Raw genomic sequence first — 16,423 nt, forward strand, 5'->3', positions numbered from 1 at the left:
AATTCAAAAGTGACGGGAGGATAACTAGCCTTACCTTCCAAACACCCTCATTTACCAAAATTGATCCCATAAAAATTTTGAAAAGCCACTTTGTTCAAAATCTGTAAGTTATGCAAGGAATCACATAGGTGTCATGTATCATATATTGCATGTCATATGAAGCATTATATACCTTAGTCTGAGAGGACAGTCTTTTCGGTGGCAAAGAGCATTTTCGGGTCTCATTTTTACATCTCACTTTGGCAACGAAAATTTAGCAATGGAATACGAATTTTGAAAACATGAAATCAAATGGAATCCTTGTCAGTCAATTAGTTGGGTCGCTAATTGCCTTTGTTCTCTCCTTTTGTATTATAGTTCCTATTTCTTTACACAAAGAAGATTTTGCGTAAGTTTGTAGCTTTGAATGTGATGCTTGAACCCTTAGCTGCTTAAGCCCAGATTATCTGAGGCTTAGTCCTACTTTACCATTACACCTTTTTTTAGATGTACCCCTTTGGCATTTAAAAGGGGTAAAATTTTAGTTTAGTGACTTCTTGCTATCTTGGAACTTTGCAAGGTTTAAGAAATGACATGGAAAATAGATAACTTTTTGTAAAATTTCTTAATTAAAAAAGCATGTAGATGTAGCAATTTCCTTTAAAACAAGCTCTTAAAAGCTCACTCTGATGATCCAAGGCTTTGCTAGCTACAGAGAAGGAGAGAACAGAAAAAAAGATGCTTCATTGCAAAGAAGTGATTTTCCTTATTATTCTAGACAAGGGACTATAAGTTTCCTGGATAAGGTTTTTAACTAATATGATTTCAATAGAGTGTTTTTTAATCCAACACCATTTTAGTATCCATTTTTTAATCCAACACCAGCTCAGACTTATTTTGGTTGCTATTGGCTATGTTTTTGCCTTTACAAGGATGCAACTACCTCATCACTGATTGTTATTACTGAATAAATATTTCAGCCTCTATGCATAAGCCTGGTACACAGATTACCTTTACCTTTAGCAAACATCTTCAAGAAATCACTAAAGGAAAAAGCTGTCCCCTCTGACTAGAAAAAAAGCTACTGTTACACAAGAAAGGCTCCAAAGACAAAGCTAAAAACTATAGGCCAATAAGACTAACATCAATAACTTCAAAGATTCCCAAGGGAATCATAAATGATGCTGTCACTGAGCACTTGACATACAACAACATCATGTCTCCAAATCAGCATGGCTTCTGAAATGGCCATTCCACAGACACAAACATAATACAGTCATACAATGAAGTCACCAAACTACTGGAAAAATGGACACCTGTGGACATGATTTTGTTGGATCAAGCAAAAGCATTTGACAAAGTCGCATACCTAAGGCTGAAAAGAAAGCTTCAAGCTTGTCACATCCACTTGGACATTATTGAATGGATTGTAGACTTCCTGGGAGAACAAACCCAAAGAGTTGCTGTTACTAATGGTAAAGGAGTATTTGTGGTATCATCACCTATACCTGTTCTTAGCAGAGGCCATCACTTTTTGGCATATATATCAATGATGCTCCTGAAATAATCCAAAACCTTCTCACACTCTATGCAGATGATTCTAAGCTCATCAGGGCAGCATCATCTTGGGTGGAGGCTGCCTCAACCCAAGCCAATCTCAACAAGCTGGATGACTGGGCTAGACAATGGCTACTTGAATTTAATTCAAGTAAATGTAAAGTTTTACATTTTGGCAATAAAAATCAAAAACATATTTACACCATGCAAAAACAAATAACTGGTCAAAGAGAACCCCTAGTTGCTGTTACAGAGGAAATAGACTTGGGTGTCATAGTTGACTGCCAGTCAACTATGACTGCCACACCTATTTGACAGAAAAAAGAAACAAAAACAAATGCATAAAATAAATATAAATAAATCCACGACTTGCCAGTAGACGGGAACCCACCCACAAAACAGCTGACACTCTGCAAATATCAATCCGAAAAACAAAACAAAAACAGTGTGCAAGCGAGGGTGACTGATGACTGGCAACTTATTTGAAAAAAAAATAATAATAAAAAAAAAAAAAAATGAGCCCACCTTATCAATATCAAACAAACAACTATTCACTTTAAGATTTTTTTTTATTACTGATTCTTGAATTTATTTATAAGGATAGAATGAAGTTTCTTTTTAATATGTGGGAGAGATTTACTGTAGTCAATATATGGTAGATAAAAATGCCATGAACCCATGATTGAAAAATATGGCAAGAACCATGATCTCTCAGTGGTTAATTTCAGGTGCTGCATTCTCCATTTATTACAGGTTTCATAAAAATGGTCAGGTTGCTCAGGGAAAAAATTTCTTGTACAAAAGTACAAAGGCAGTTCTGAGCGGTTATATTTTACCTTGAATATAAAAGAATGAAGAGTGAATAGTTCTGAAACAGGCAAAATATTAGTTAATAAATATATAGTTTCAGTTTTAGATTTATTTGGATAGGAAGAAGGTGATGGTAAATATCTTTGCAAAATTTGAAGAGCCCGGTTTTGAAGAGTCTGTATTGGTTTTATATGATATTTGAAAGTTGCTAAATAAATTAGGGGACAATACGTTAGATGGGAATGCACCAAGGCAAAATAAATGAGTTGTAGAACTTCATAGGGGAAAAAATGCTGAAGCCTCCTCATTACACCAACTCCTTGGGCGATTTTAACGCATGATCTATTACAATGTTCTTTATAAGATAGATTTTCATCAATAGTTATACCAAGATACTGGAGTGAAGTTACCCTTTGAATTCGAATATCTGTAGCCTGATCAATTATAGTTGAAATTCCTTTTGCTTTGTGTCCAAGTCTACTATAAATGATGAATTTCGTTTTGGCGGCATTCAATGACAAAAGATTAGCTTTTAGCCATACAATCAGCTGGGAAAACACGATTTGCAGCTTCTCTTTGACATCATCTTCCGACTTCCCTGCAAGTGTTGATCCAGTATCATCGGCGAAAAGGACATTCAGGCTGTTGGTTTCTGTTGCTGATAGAAAGTCATTTATGTATATTAGGAAGAGCAGTGGTCCCAGAAATTGGGCAATAAGCATGGATCCAAAACTGTTTTATTGATAGTTGTTACTTGGGATCGACCTGTTAGGTAAGATTTGATAAAATCGTGTGCTGGTCCTTGTATCCCGCCATGGCTTAATTTAAACAACAATATTTCATGACAAATTGTGTCAAATGCCTTCTCAAGATCCAAAAAAATACTTGCCAGAATCATTTTTTTATCAAGACATTCATGAATAAATTGGACCATTGTCAGGATAGCGTCCTGCGTACTATGTCCCTTTCTAAACCCATACTGATTTTTTGAAAAATAATCATTTGAAGTAAGGAAATTATGCACTCGATTATAAAAACATCACTCCATTAATTTAGAAAAGCCTGAAAGAATAGATATCGGTCTGTAATTCGTGCAATTGCTCCAGTCAGAGCTTTTATACAGTGGTATCACCTTTTCTTTCTTAAATGAATCCGGAAAAGTTCCCGATCTAAATGACAGATTTATCAAATGACACATTACTTTATTAATACTCAGTAAAACAACTTTCACAATGTTCATAGACGATTCATCAATCCCCAGGGAATTCCCATTTTTCAAAAGCTTACCAATATTGGCAAGCTCTTTCTCTGTTACCGGTGTTAAAAACATAGATTTTACAGAAGGCTTTACAAGGTATGTACGATAATCACATTGACCATAGGGCAGGTTATGTTGGAGCTTGTTGGCTACCGATTGTCCAATTGACGCGAAATGCAAATTCATGTAATTAGCTATTTCTAGCTCCCTTTCAATTATATGACCATGAGCGTCCTTTATTTCTGATGGTGCAGAAGTTTTTGGTGATCGATTTAAGCATGAATTGATTAGCTCCCAAGTTTTCTTTGGTGACTTACTTACTTCTCTAAAAGAATCAAAATAAAATTTTGTTTTAGCATTACATATTATTTTTGAAAGTAGATTTTTGTATTTTTTGAAAGTTGTTTTATTTTCTTTGCTTGGGAATGATAACAATTTTTTATAAAGACAGTTTTTTTGTTTTATTGAGGTCAAAAGGGAGGGTGATATCCACGGTTGAATGGGTTGATTATATTTTCCTTTTTGTGTTTTTACTCTGGGGCATGACTCGTCAAAAGCAGCGTTAAATTTTTTGAAGAAATGAGCCATTGCAGAGTTTACGTCTTCAGCATCAAATGCACGAGACCAATCGATAATATTCAATTTATCCTTTAAACAGTCCATATTTTTGTTGTTGATAATCCGGTGTGATATTTCTGGTGCTTTTTTTGTTTGAAGCTGATATTTCACATCGGAAATTAACAAAAAAAGATCAGAAAAATCCGTTAAAACAACTTGTGAAGACGTGGCTGGTGTTGTTAAAAATATGTTGTCGATGAGAGTTGCACTAGTGAGTGAAACCCGCGTTGGTATTGTACATGAGGAAATCAGTGATTTTGATGTCATTGGAGAAATAAATTTGGTTGTTTGAGTATTTTCATCATAATTCAGTAAATTTATATTAAAATCCCCCATGACCACAACATCTTTATCGTCTAAAGATGCTAATAAGGGTTCCAAAGATTGCATAAAAAGCGGGATTGGTGCCAACGGAGGCTTATAAACGACAAAAATTTGTAATTTCTTGGTTCTGGCCTGACATTCAACAACCAAAATTTCACACAATTTTTCAACGTCATATTTTTCGAGCTCTGGCAGACGTTTAAAATGCACTCCTTCTTTCAAAAATAACCCGAGGCCACCTTTTCCATGGTTTTGTCTACTTTTTTCAATGAAATTATATCCCGGAATTTTAACATTATGTTTTGTCGCATCACTGATGAATGTTTCACAAACTCCCAAAATATCAATTTGATTTCTTGGCAATAATCTGGTTAGTTCATCAATAGAACTTTTAGTCCCTGTGTGTTTATAAATCCAATTCTCTTCGAATTATCTTCAAGTCTATTTATTTCATCAGGAGAAACATACGATGACGGTTTTATTTCTGAAAAAGTGTTATTTTCCCTTTGGCCAAAAACATTAAAAGTTTCAGAAAGAAACAAAAGGTTTAGAGGTTTCCCCTTCAAAGCTGCCAGCCTATCGCGTCCCCCCACAACCGCAAACTTAGAATTCATTTAAAAAGAGTCGGAAAGATCCTACCTCGTGCCAGCAAGTCCGCGCGACAAGGACCCCGTGCCATTGATGAATCATGAAAAACCTGCCATCCTTCGAGCAAACTTATATTGAGTAGGTATAAGTGAACAGAAATAACTGGGGCAAAACTAATGAAGAGAATCTTGAACCAAGCTAGCCTAAGTAACACACGAAAGTAAATAATCAACATCACACAAACACAAAAATGCAAAATATATCAATCAAGAGCGGAGTAGACCTTATTTTCTCACACTAGTCGCCTTTAGTGATCTTACGCTTTTTCCCACTGCGACTCTGAATCCGATTTGTATTCAAGCCACAATTTGGCACCTTTTTGCTTCAAGCGTGTAAATTGTACGGATCCATTATCTCGTAATTCCTTACCCTTAGCCAGTAATTCATTTCTCACAGTATTTAATTTGGTCGGCAAGTCCGTGCAGATCCGGACCCCTGTTCCTTTCAATTTCGATATTGATCTGAAAATACATTGAATATCTTTTTCTGAGGATACTGAGAGGAAAACTGGAGGGGCGGTCGGCTTACGGGTAGACACGTTCGACTTCTGAGACATTCGGTAGCACTGTAATATTTGAACGTTATCCGTGATTTCCATTGTTGATGAGAATAATGTTGACACATTCGCGAAAACTGTCTGTTGCTGTTTTTCTTTTGATAATCCGTGGATGATTAAGTTGAGTTTACGGTCTTTAACTTCCATTTCGAGTAGTTTCGCTTCGATTGTATCACATCTCGACTTTTGCTCTTTAAGCTGGTTTTCTAGGATGACAATCTTCGAATCACGAGACTTCGATTCATTTTTCAAAATTTGAACCTCGTCCGAAATCGACGACAGTGTAATAGCAAACTCACTTTGTTTGCTAATTATGAAATCTAGCTTCTTTTCCAGAGCCTTCATTCTATCATCAAACATTTTTTGGCTGATTGACGACATATTTGTTTAGCTTTAAAGTCCGCTCTCAAGTGAAATTTAAACTTTAATTAAAAACATTAGCTCAGTTGCTAGCCGTATCCAAATAACAGAGACTGGGCTCCGTCAGTAATACTAGTCAAACAAGTTCTCTAGTTCACACGCTATATTGTTATACCGGGTCTTTGTCAATCGACCTTGTGTCTCCGGCTTGACCCTTTTTTTTATATATTGTGTGTGTTGTACAGAAGTTTAAATAAAATCTTGAATCTTGAAAGTCATAATGAAAAGATTGTAGTTAGCCCAAACTGTGCTTTAGGGACAATTAAACAAACATTCACAACTAAATCTCCACAAACAATCACCAAGCTTTACAAGAGTCTTGTCAGACTAAGGCTAGAAACTGGCATGTCAATTGCATCTCCCTTTTACAAAGTGGACAAGGATATGATAGAAGGTACAGAGGAGAGCAACATAGATATTAGATGGGTGCCAATATCTTCCTTACTCAATGAGACTGCAAACTCTGAACTTATGCTGCATGACTTACCAAAGAAAAAGGGGAGACATGATTAACACTTAAAAATTGATTCACACAAATCCAATTCATGGTCTCTTCTTTATCTATTCATCAAAGTGAACAAGGGGTCATTCTAAGGAGCTCACAAAGTTCAATGCTCAGAGGTGGGAACACCATCACTTCCTAACCAACTGGGTTGTAGACATGTAGAATGCTTTGAGCAATCATGCTGTATCATGTAAGACCATCAAAGAATTCAAAGTCTTACTTGACAAGGAGTAGAGCAATAAAGAATGGAGGCTGGAATGGGACACCTTGGAGTCCCAGACCAGAGCATAAACCCTAGTAAATCAAACCAACTTAATATTCAAGACAATTCTGAATCAATCCACATGACAATTTTTGAAGAAATGCTACTGGGTAGAAAATCATTCAATTGCTCCAAGTTACAGTTTAAGGTAAGTTTTTGGTTTTTTCTTGTAAACACTTCAAAACACTTTCTTTGAGCCTCATTGGTGTGGTAGTCCTGAAGACCAAAATATTAAGTTTCTCCAAGTTTGTCAAAGGTTAGTACTATTTAGAGGGGAAGGGGTAGATGCAGATACTTCAGATATTTCTAAAGATCTCCCCAAGGCATAGTTTAAGGTTTAGATCCATTCCTGAAAGTTTCATCACCTAAATCAATTACTTTCTAAGATAGTGAAAAACCTCTCATCAGAATTTTACCAAGTATATTAATCATTCCTATTTCAAAAAAAGGAAGACAAAACATTATAGAGGCAGAATTATTCTTTTCTAAGTGTCCCCTAATGGTTTATTTTTTTTACAAAGCTACAAAATATTTTTAAACTTATTTTTTCCCATTTTGATGTTGCTATGAAATCAAGAGTGCTAAAGCCCCAAAATCAACTGCTTTCTTATGTTTGTTGAGAATTTATGCATTAAACCAAACTAGGCTGTCAACTTTAGATTGCAGCTACTGCTGCAATTGTCCTACCCTCTCCTATTTCTCAGCATTGTCCAGGTATGCCAATTAAATTCTTAAAAAATAATTTGTTGGTGTATTTTCATAGAAAATTACCTGTTTTTGGCATTTTCATTAAGAAAAAGTGAAAAACAGCAAAATTACCTGCCTAGATTTTAAAATTAAATTCCCCCACCCCTTTGATACATCCCAAGACTCTAAAGATTTTTCTGATTTTCTTTGTTTGTATGTTTTTTTTTACTTATATCTTGTCACCAGTTGCTTCAAGATGCCAATTTGCAACAGAAAAAAAAAAAAAACAACGACAGAAAAACATGAAGATGAGCAATTTTGTATATAATCTAAGCCCATATACAGGCATTAGAGGTCAAGCAGCAACATGGTGGTAGCTGTGCATGGATTAATTATGGTAGAAATAGCCATGGAGAAAGTAGTTTTGGTTGGAGCAGTAGTCAAGGTGGCTGCAATGTGATAAGTTTGTAGTGGTCGTGGCATTATTGTGGCTTGATGCCTTCACTGTGCCACATCATGCCCACAAACCACTAGGGCTTGATGCCTCCTGTGAAGTGAAGTTTTCTCAAATTTTGAATTTTAACTTATGCACTATGTAGTTAATTTGAAATGATTAGTCGTTAATAACATCTCCAATTAACTGGTAAGAGTAGTTACAGGGAAAGTAGTCATTTTATATGATAAGTTCATTAATTGATAAGAATTGATTCTAATGATTGACGTTTAATTGTTCAGGACCTTTCTCTGAATGATCATCAGTCAAAAAAGTAGTAGCAATCAGGGGTATTGTGAGAATGTTTTTTAGAAGGGTGACAAAACTTTTGGCTTTCGCCAAATTGATTCTTATTTAATCTCCTCCCCTCCAAAGCGAAAAGCATTTTAATATGCTGTACTGTTTAAAGATATCAAAATATACAAAATCAAAATCAAGCAAAAGTTGTCATGTTTTATATCCTTCTACTTCTGGACTATTGGATAAAAGTTACAATCATAAAAAATTTGCTTTAAAGATCAATAGTAGTTGAACTAGTAATTTTTCCAAGCCAACTGCTCAAACATTTATAAAACTTGATCTTACTCAATAACAATTTTAAAAGCGTTTTCAAAAAAAGAAATTTTCCAAAGAAAAGTAAACAGTAATACTTGAAACCTAAAATATGCTTAAACAAACTAATATAATAGGTCAAACTTAAAACAAACAAAACTTACTTGAATAAATTTAAGAAATAATACACAACCATGAATTATAATGAAGAACATGCCAAACATGAAACCTAAGGGAATTACTACAAATTAGAGTAGAACTATTGCACCTTCAAAACCACTAAGGGCTACAGCCCAGTATCATTGGGATAGGGTCTGTAATTTCCTAATTTTTGTACTAAATCAGGACTTGGCTGGTTTTTGCTTCAAGTTAGAATTTAGTTTGTTTTTGACCTGGATTCTTCCAGTTTGAACTTGGCTTGTGTTTATATTGCATCAGAACCAAGTTTGCTTCCTACACCAAGTCAGGACTTAGCTCATTTTGGCACTAATAAATTTCTAGCTTGGACTTTCGTTTTTGCACTGAAAATGAAGAATTCTTCCATTATTTAATTTTAAACAAAGTGAAACATCCTTACTTTTTGCTAAAAAGATTGTGGCGGAGGGAGGGAATTTAGAGCGATCAGAGGCCAATCCAATTTTACAAGTGAAAAAAAAAATATTTCAAGATTTTACTGATGTTATACTGACACTCATATTAAGGTCTAGAATCGTTATACAGTTGATGCTCAAGATCAAACAAACTAAAAAGAAAATATAAAAAAATATATTAAATGCTGATAAGAACTATTGGAACTTTTCCCTTTTAACTTATTTGATTGATGGTTACGTGGATAGATGGATCTCACCAATTGATTTAGGATCAACATTTAACCCACAAAATGTAATTACTCTAATTGAATCGCCTTTTCGGTTATTCGTGTTGATATCACATAAATGAGGTAACATACTGTTTAAGCTGAAATATTGGTTTTTGTTGATATGTAGCAAGAAGTATACATCGAATTTTGAATCAACTTGATGAGCTATAGTATGTATTTTTCTTGTTCTGCTGCTTTTTGAAAAGATTGTTTTGACACCAATTTGAAACATTGCATGTTAAACATTCTTTTGAGAAGTTAGACATTCAAAAGGGGTTAAATAAATTTCACCAATCATTATACATTTGATACTCAAGATCAAACAAACTAAAAAGAAAATAAAAAAAATATATTAAATGCTGAGAAATGGATAAGAGTTATTGCAATTTATCCCTTTCAACTTATTTAATTGATGGCACATGGATAGATGGATCTCACCAATTCATTCAGGATCAAAATTTTACCCAGAAAATGTAATTACTTTAATTGAATTGCCTTTTTTGGTTATTTGTTTTGATATCACATAAATGAGGCAATATATTGTTTAAGCTGAAATATTGGTCTTTTTTGATATGTAGCAAGAAGTATATATCAAATCTTGAATCGACTTGATGAGTATAGTATGTATTTTTCTTGTTCTACTGCCTGTTGAAAATATTGTTTTGACACCATTTTGAAGCATTGCATGTTTAGTATTCTTTTGAGAAGTCAGACATTCAAATTAATATAAATTTTGTAAAGAAATATAGACTAAATTTTGATTATTCCATAAATTAGATAATATTGGAGGAATGGGAAGGATGAACAGTTTAAAAGGCTTAAAACCAGTTTAATTCTAAATCCTTATAAAAGATGAGACCAAATTTTGGCAACATAACAGGGTTTTTGCTAGAAACACTAAATAAGGAGTGTTCTCCACCAAAGAATTGTTTTTTTGTTTTTTTTTAATTCAATCAAGAAATCTTATCATTGCTCCAAGCTAAGATCAAGGCTTTACCAGAATCTCATAATTTTGACTGGGAAACTGAGTTCAGCAAATGATTGCTCTTGCTAAGTAATTCTTTTGTGGATTTTGATAAAGTCTCCTAGCTCTATAATAAAGAAAGAAATAATAGATAATTGATAAGAGTGAAAGCTGGTGCTGGTGCTGCACCAAATATGAAATCACTGCTTTCATCTGGTGTCTGAGGATTTTTGTGAGAATTGCAACATTTTTTAGCTTGAAAATGCCCTCCATGGGTATAATTTTGGCTTTAGATCCATCCCCGCAAGTTTCATTTTTTAACTCAACGACTTTCCAAGTCAATGAAATCTCTGATCTGTGATTTTACTCTGAAATGACTCATGTCTTTTAAATGCTGTAATTACCTGAAATGATGCGGAATTGTCTTTTTAGGCATTTTAAAATTTAGGGGAGGGTAAAGAACCTCAAATTATATAACAACACCAGCCTAAAGTCAGTTAGTCTTCTTAACTTGTCAAGATTCTCACAAGCTTAGCTAGGCCTACTTTTTGCAAACTGTATTTTGTGTTCAGTAATTTATGAAACAAATTAAATCAACTATTACTTATTGAGAAATATTAACTTTAACCCTACAAAAAAGTGATTAGTAATCTTAGCTATCGAATTTTCTTTGAAATCTTCTACTTTTTTATAATATAGTTGCCAGACAACAAAGTAAAAGTGGTGCCGCCTTTTTCCCCTATCTTCCTATGATAAATCTCTTGGTATTTTCTTATACTCAGTGGCATTGATTCAGAAAAATTAGAGAAGAGGGTGTGTTTATCTTTTCTAAATTTAGAAGCGAGGGTAATTTAATTTTTTTAAAGATTTTCTTCAATGGAAATACCTAGAAAAAGGACTGTTCAATGAGAATGCAAAACAGCTATCTTCCAAAATCTAGAAGGCATGTCCCCCTCTTTCCAGTTAACGCCACTGCCTGTACTCTTTATGCTAACTTATAATTTTAATTTTCCAGGGGTCATTGTCTTCTTTTTTCAAGTGGAGTTTGGAGAGAAAGTGATGGACAATTTGTTGTACAGTGGGCTTCACGTTTTTATTGCAATTTTGCCATAGTCATTAGTCTTTTCCTTGGATTGACATCTCTTATTCAGGCATATAAAATTGGAAAACATTTATATAAAGGCACAGAAAGGTATTTTTATTTATTCCTTGCTCTACAGGAGGGATACCAACAAACTTCTGCACATGGAATTAGTTGTCCTTTCATTACCTAATCCTCTCCCCTGACAGTCATCCTCTGAAAAATTGGAAAACAAATTTATATAAAGGAACAATAAGGTATTTTCATTTATTCCTTGCTGTACAGGAGGGATACCAACATACTGTTGCACAGGGAATTACTTGACTTGTCATTACCTAACCTCCTCCCCTGACAGTCATCCTCTGAAAAATTATAAAAAATTTATATAATGGAACAGAAAGGTATTTTTATCGATTCCTTGCTCTACAGGAGGGATTTCAAACTTACTGTTGCACAGGGAATTTCTTGTCCTGTCATTACCTAATCCTCTCCCCTGACAGTCATCCTCCGAAAAATTGGAAAACAAATTTATATAAAGGAACAGAAAGGTATTTTTATCGATTCCTTGCTCTACAGGAGGGATTTCAAACTTACTGTTGCACAGGGAATTTCTTGTCCTGTCATTACCTAATCCTCTCCCCTGACAGTCATCCTCTGAAAAATTGGAAAACAAATTTATATAAAGGAACAGAAAGGTATTTTTATCGATTCCTTGCTCTACAGGAGGGATTTCAAACTTACTGTTGCACAGGGAATTTCTTGTCCTGTCATTACCTAATCCTCTCCCCTGACAGTCATCCTCTGAAAAATTGGAAAATAAATTTATATAAAGGAACAGAAAGGTATTTTTATTTATTCCTTGCTGTACAGGAGGGATACCAACATACTGTTGCACAGGGAATTACTTGACGTGTCATTACCTAACCTCCTCCCCTGACAGTCATCCTCTGAAAAATTATAAAAAATTTATATAATGGAACAGAAAGGTATTTTTATCGATTCCTTGCTCTACAGGAGGGATTTCAAACTTACTGTTGCACAGGGAATTTCTTGTCCTGTCATTACCTAATCCCCTCCCCTGACAGTCATTCTCTGAAAAATTAAAAAACATTTATATAAAGGAACAGAAATGTATTTTTATTTATTCCTTGTTGTATAGGAGGGATACCAAGATACTGTTGCACAGGGAATTACTTGACTGGTTATTACCTAACCCTGGCACGTACGCTGGAGGGGGGGGCTTCGGGCCCGCCCCTCTCCCCGAAATTTTGTGAAATGTTTAATTTCCCCATGGTTTCTTGGGATTTCTGGCAAAGGTAGGACATTTATTAAGAATCTAGATACATGTGTGAAGCCTTTTTTTTTTAGATTTTACAGCATACAACTATCCGGTCAAATCGCTACCCAATTATCAACCCATTTTCTGTCTAAATTTTTACCCTCTTTAAAGTAATTAGCGATTGTACTGTTTTTTTTTTGTAAAGAGAGTTTGCTTTTCACAGCAAAATAGAATTATCCTTGATATTAGGGCATTTATCCCCCCCTTTTCAGGATAAAGTACATCTTTTAATGGATCAATTTTCGAAACCGTCATTTTTCATTAAAATCGACGTTTTCGCAATAGAAGAACTACCCCCACAGCACCCATATTGCACTGTTAACCCTAAAATATCCCTTTCAGTGGGATATAAAAGATTAATCACTAGTTCTAAATCGCTGTGAACATAACCTGAGCCTAAAACGCACTTTTGTGGCTTCAGTCTTCTTCCCCCCATCCGCTACAATACTACAGATTAAAGTTAATCTGTATTTTCGATATACCTGCTTTTTGCATTTATTTAGTTACTAAATAAAAAAGTGCTATTTATTTCTGCTGTTTCGAAGGTTTTGGCCCCCCGAAAAAATTCCTGCGTACGTGCCTGACCTAACCCCCTCTCCTGACAGCCATCCTCTGAAAAAATGGAAAACATTTATATAAAGGAACAGAAAGGTATTTTTATTTATTCCTTGCTCTATAGGAGAGATACACGCATACTCTTACACAGGGAATTACTTGACCTTTTATTACATAATCCTCTCCCCTCACGGTGGTCCTCTGAAAAATTAGAAAACATTTATTTAAAGGGACAGAACCGTATTTTTATTTATTCCTTGTTGTATAGGAGGGATACCAAGATACTGTTGCACAGGAAATTACTTGTTCTGTTATTACCTAACCCCCTCCCCTGACCGTCATCCTCTGAAAAAAGGAAAACATTTATATAAAGGAACAGAAAGGTATTTTGTTTATTGCCTGCTTTACAGGAGGTATACCAGCATACTGTTACACAGGGAATACTTGACCTGTCATTACCAAATCCCATGCTCATAACACTTTTGTTATAGCCAAAACACGTATTTAGTCATAACAGAGTCAAAACAATTTTGTACTTTCAGCCCCTCCTCCACCCAGGAGAATTACTATTATGCTCCTAGAAGTTAAAATATTTTGGAAATACAATTTTCCTCACAAGTGCGTCTTATAGATATTTTCTTATACACCCAACAAGATTTGAACTCACATGCACACCTTTGACAAGACAGCTTGTGGAGTCTGTTTCAGTCTCCTTTTGGCGTCATTGTCATTTTCCTATTTAACACTTAAAAATAACATTGAGACCAGTACTTACAATTTTGTAAGAGTCAGTGGAATTTTGTAAGACTACAATGACAACTTTTTTGGTAAAAGCTAAGAACAGTAAACACAGTTAAATAAACCAAAATTGAAGGCAAGTTGATTTGGTTCAATATTTCAGAGCACTTCAAGAACTGATAAAATATTTCAGGATAGCTATCCCAGTTTTAGGAATTCTGGTATTGAAAATGTAAGAACATGGACTGTTTAATACGCGACTCTTAGAATACATCAAAATATATTAATGGGGCCAGTGGCTATGTATCACATCTATTATCTTGCTATGACTTAGCATCTTAATATCCTCAAATTGTTTCAACATAATATTATTTAATGTTTAAAGCAGTTATAAATGTATGTAAGTAACATTTCTTTTACATTTTTTTAGTCATTTCATCTTTTATTCTTTTTTTTTATAGGGGACAACCTTTTTTTTCTAAAGAGCAATTCAATAGTTAAAAAAAGATGGAGATGAATTTCTAATAATTTCTTTATTTGGTCCAATATACTTTTATTTTATTCTGCCTATTGTTCTTTTTATTTTATTTTAATATTTTTTAATATTGAATCGTTTTAAGATCCTTAAAGTGCAAAGGTCCCAAATCCTTTGATGTAAGTAAAGATAGGTTAAAAAGATAGACTCAATCGATCAGACAATACTTTGCTTGTGTTAAGTGATTAGATTGGATAAGCTACTGAATTTGTGTATTATAGGATTCTAGGGCAAAAACATAAGTTTTTCAATGGCGATAACTGTTTGCTTTACATATATAATTTTTAGTGTTTAACCTTTAAATTAAAGTAGCTATTTCAAAATAATCCCTCTGTAGTGCCTGAGTGGTTGGCATGCTAGATTTGAAATCATTTGTGACTGAGGACACTGGTTCAAGTCCTGATGCTGCTAATTATTTGGTTTTGAATAAGGATCGGTGGCATGACTCTGTAAGCTTAGCCAAAGTTGACCCAGCTCTAAATGGGTAACTGGAGAAACATAGGGAAGGTATACAGGAAAGGTGTTGGAAAACACGTGATGGATTGCCTGCAACCCTCCGATGCATTTCTTAGTTGAAGGGCCTTGTAACAGAGATCATCACCTCCGGTAGGGACTGTAAAGTCCAGTGCCATATTCTTTACCTTCTCCTTATAAGTGTTATAACACACTGTTATAACACTTGTTTTTAAATCGTAGTAAATTTTTGCCATAAATATGTAACTGTTATTGTCTAAGTGTTCGCGGGTGTTGCTGGGAATTTTCAAGTTGGCTAGAAATGGGTTCTAAAAGTGAATTGTTTTCTTTTTTATTTGAAAGTTGGATCTTCGCAACTAACAATCATATACGCGCCCTCATTAAAAATAACATTCAGATTTAGTTGTAGTTATATTAGTAATAAAGATACCTGTCCATAACAGAACAGTAATTCTAGTAGAATAAATAAATGTTGTTTCTTAAATATTTACCTTTAAGGGTATTAGACCTCTAACAACAAATTGTTGCTGAAGGGGCATGGGCTGCCTGCCGTCCTCAAGCTTACAAAGTGAAACTTTTTGCATGATAGGGATTATTGATATGGATCCTTGTTCTCAAATGATCACAAATATCCATGTAGAAGATGGAAGATGTGTGTTTTGACAGTGTCTTGAAGTTTGTATTGATTTTGGATTTTTATGTCGGCATATTAACAAGTTTGCTAAGAAACGATCATTTCAATTCATTTCTCATTATTTAACTACCTTTCTCTCAAGTTTATGCTCCCTGGGAAACACATGTTTCCCGACAAGCCTACAAGTATACAAGCCTACAAGTATAACTACTACCAAAGGATATGATACCAATACTATTGTATTCACTAGTTTTTTATCTTTCCATTCAACAAGCCATATCTTTTTACTAGATAACTATCTAAACTTGCTTAAATAATATAAAATTATTGTGTTTTTTTTTACGTATTTTCAGTACAAATCTACAAAAAATGGAAAGCAAATTTTAAAAGTATAATGTGGTGGATAAAGTTGAACTTTAGCTGTTGAATGACAACAGAATTGCTGCCTAACGTTGAAGTATTAGAATCTTAGGAATGCAGAACAATAATATACCAAAAATTTTCACAGCTATGATAAAGCTTCAGGAATGAATTAAAATTAACAAGGAATTCAGGTTCAGGAATGAACTAAAATT

At 34.3% G+C, this 16,423-nt stretch overlaps 1 protein-coding gene across 1 annotated transcript in view; it reads left to right on the top strand.

The window, feature by feature from the left end:
* Positions 1–233: 233 nt before the first annotated feature.
* LOC136028792 (transmembrane protein 179-like) overlaps positions 234–16,423 on the top strand; it is a 28,678-nt gene continuing 12,488 nt past the window's right edge. The window contains exons 1-2 of the mRNA XM_065706696.1: positions 234–388; positions 11,508–11,684. Of these exons, the coding sequence (XP_065562768.1) occupies positions 282–388; positions 11,508–11,684 (284 nt within the window). The 5' untranslated portion in view covers positions 234–281. The remainder of the gene's footprint in view (positions 389–11,507; positions 11,685–16,423) is intronic.

The sequence above is a fragment of the Artemia franciscana genome, chromosome 7 (assembly GCF_032884065.1).
Source record: "Artemia franciscana chromosome 7, ASM3288406v1, whole genome shotgun sequence".
In the NCBI taxonomy this organism is placed as follows: domain Eukaryota; kingdom Metazoa; phylum Arthropoda; class Branchiopoda; order Anostraca; family Artemiidae; genus Artemia; species Artemia franciscana.